This window comes from Montipora capricornis, chromosome 9 (genome assembly GCF_036669925.1).
Source record: "Montipora capricornis isolate CH-2021 chromosome 9, ASM3666992v2, whole genome shotgun sequence".
Classification (NCBI taxonomy): Eukaryota; Metazoa; Cnidaria; class Anthozoa; order Scleractinia; family Acroporidae; genus Montipora; species Montipora capricornis.
Genome location: NC_090891.1, coordinates 20988819 through 20991318, shown reverse-complemented (window position 1 = coordinate 20991318; position 2500 = coordinate 20988819). Strand labels below are relative to the sequence as shown.

The 2500-nt window shown below is 37.6% G+C and overlaps 1 protein-coding gene across 1 annotated transcript in view; it reads right to left on the bottom strand.

Moving 5' to 3' along the window:
* Window positions 1–2500, bottom strand: part of LOC138016681 (myotubularin-related protein 2-like) — a 33003-nt gene that overhangs the window by 14092 nt on the left and 16411 nt on the right. The window contains exons 10-13 of the mRNA XM_068863868.1: window positions 2372–2446; window positions 1395–1505; window positions 823–903; window positions 38–129 (exon numbers count right to left, since the gene is read on the bottom strand). Coding sequence (XP_068719969.1) covers window positions 38–129; window positions 823–903; window positions 1395–1505; window positions 2372–2446 — 359 coding nt within the window. The remainder of the gene's footprint in view (window positions 1–37; window positions 130–822; window positions 904–1394; window positions 1506–2371; window positions 2447–2500) is intronic.

Below are 2500 nucleotides of genomic sequence, written 5' to 3'. Positions count from 1 at the left end.
CCACAGGGAAAAGTGGAAAGTCCTGTGTCTTCCATACCTTTCTCTCATGACATGAATATTTGCAATGTCCAGGAAAACAAGCTCTGTGTTCTGATAGTTCTCCTGGACTTCATAGCCACCTCCTTTGGCCTAAAATGTTAACAAAAATTTTCAAGATGTGTACTACATTAAAACCGTAAATAAAATAAAATCAAATCAAATGAACATACATCAGTTCAAATTTTAGTTTCTGATGAAAGGGGAAAAGAGGACTAACCAAAGAAAAATCTCTCAGAGAAGCGAAGAGAAACAATAAACCAGAGTTAATAGAGGGGCCAGTCCACTCTATTAACTCTGAACAAACTCATCCTCCTAAAGACATCGCATCTGGATTTCAAACCTAGGACATGTGATGAAAGGCGAGTGCTCCTATCCCTGTGCCACCCCGGCTCTCCTGAATACTACAGGTAATCATAATTCTAAGGGGGAGAGAGCGGTTTTCAATTGAGTGTCGAAAGTAATTAGCGAATTACTAGATCACTAGCCACTGTTTAGAAATTAAACCCACACTCACTCCTGAAGCCAAAACTGGAGCCACAGTTGAGAAAATGCATGGGAAATTGGTCCTTCCTCAGAACTAGCTCAAACAGGTCTGCATGTTACTTGCTTATATTAATTAACCAAGCAATGAACAAAGCATAACGTTTTGGCAAAATAATTACTATGTAATGATGATGTCTTTGTTGTCCAATGCAACTCAGTGTTGAATCGCCTTCAATTTTAGCAAATAGAAAGGCTTTTCTGTGGCTTTGTACTCAGTTAAAGTTTTGTTGGTTTCTGTACCTGATTTGCCAATGCATTTATCTTTGGTCTTGCATCCATGATCAACAGCTTATGACCTCTTGCATTGGCATCCAGAATGGCCTAGCCACAGGACAAAAAATCACAATTGAATTTGTTGGTGCTAAAAATGTTGAGGGTTTTTTTCTCTAGCTCCACATCTGCCTTGCTTTCAGAACATTTATGTAATCACTCTCTTTTCCACTTTGCCAGCAATCCAGAGAGGTTAACAAGGAAATTTGATCAAAGGGAATTTGAATGAAATCTCAGGAATTTGAGTGCATGAAGCTAAGAGTTTCTGTGGATTATATCTCTATCCTCCATGTGGACTTTGAAGCTGCATGTATGCTAGAGCAATGCTCAGCCATTATTTCTTTTGTTCCAAAACGTTTCCATGAAAACCACCAACACCCACGACTGTCTAAACTGGAAGTTGCAAACCAGTAATATGATGTGACAGTTAGCCTTGAAAAAGACACCATCCAGCAGAAGACATAGAAGCTAGAAGCTATGTGTCGAACATGATGTTGATCAATCTTATTGGCACCTTTCAGAAGACGTTAATATTATGGTACCTGAAAATATCTTTCATCATCCTTGTTTCTGTTTTTTCCTACAAGTCCTGCATTAGGCTGACTGGCACGAGTAATGGAGGCTGAATTCTTAGGGTGTAACCATGAAAGAACCTAATGCCAAAAAAAGGAACAAAAAAAACAGGATCGTCAAAAATCTAGGGTAGTGGTAGTCAGAAGCTAAAGCAACATTGAAAGATAATGGTTTTCAAGACACTGACTATTTTTGATGTTTCCTTCAAACAAAATAGTCAGTGTGAAACCATTATCTTACAGTGTCATTACAACTTTGGGCAGGCACTACCGGGTATTCAATGCACTGTGGATACCTGAAAGAAAGCCCTTATAACCATCACATCCTCAGTAAAATAAATACCTTTAACCAGGCAGCAGTCTGTTTTAACATTACCAGTCCTTCTAATTAACCAGCACAAGCTGATTACAGACCCAATTCAAACTGTGAATAAAAAGGTCTGTTTATGTTACATGTACATGTACTGCATTATTATTGGAGTAAAGATCCTGGAAACAGAATTGATTGGAGATGGAAAAATTTATGTCAAAGATGATGTTACCCGCAAAATCAAACTTCAATTTTTAGCGTCACTTCAGAACTTAAGCATGTCAGAATTGTAAGCTAGTTCCAACTACTGGTACAGTATGCGATTTATTGTGCTGGCATTGCGATTTCAACATCATCCCCGGAGTACAGTGAATTCAGACTAAACCACAACACAATGGACATGTTTTACAAAACAAAAAGCAAATCCAAGAGAGAAGTATAATTAATACAGGTTTACTTCTAAAGCCAATGGGGCTTCTCATACGTATGTACTAAGTATAAAATTTAAGTAAATCCAAGCCTCATAAAAATGTCATAAAGACTTTGACATAGTAATACAATGTAGTGTACATTGTATGCCTTTGGCCTCAGGACATTGAATAATAATAATTCCTTTGAACTGTTAGAAATAACATACCGGTATTCTTTCTCTGCTGCGAAACCCTGCCACTTTTCTTAAATCTTCATCGGACACAGAAGCGGGCACTACAAACTAAGACAAATGAGCACTATTCAATTTTCATAAATTAAAGCAAAAATTTCTGCC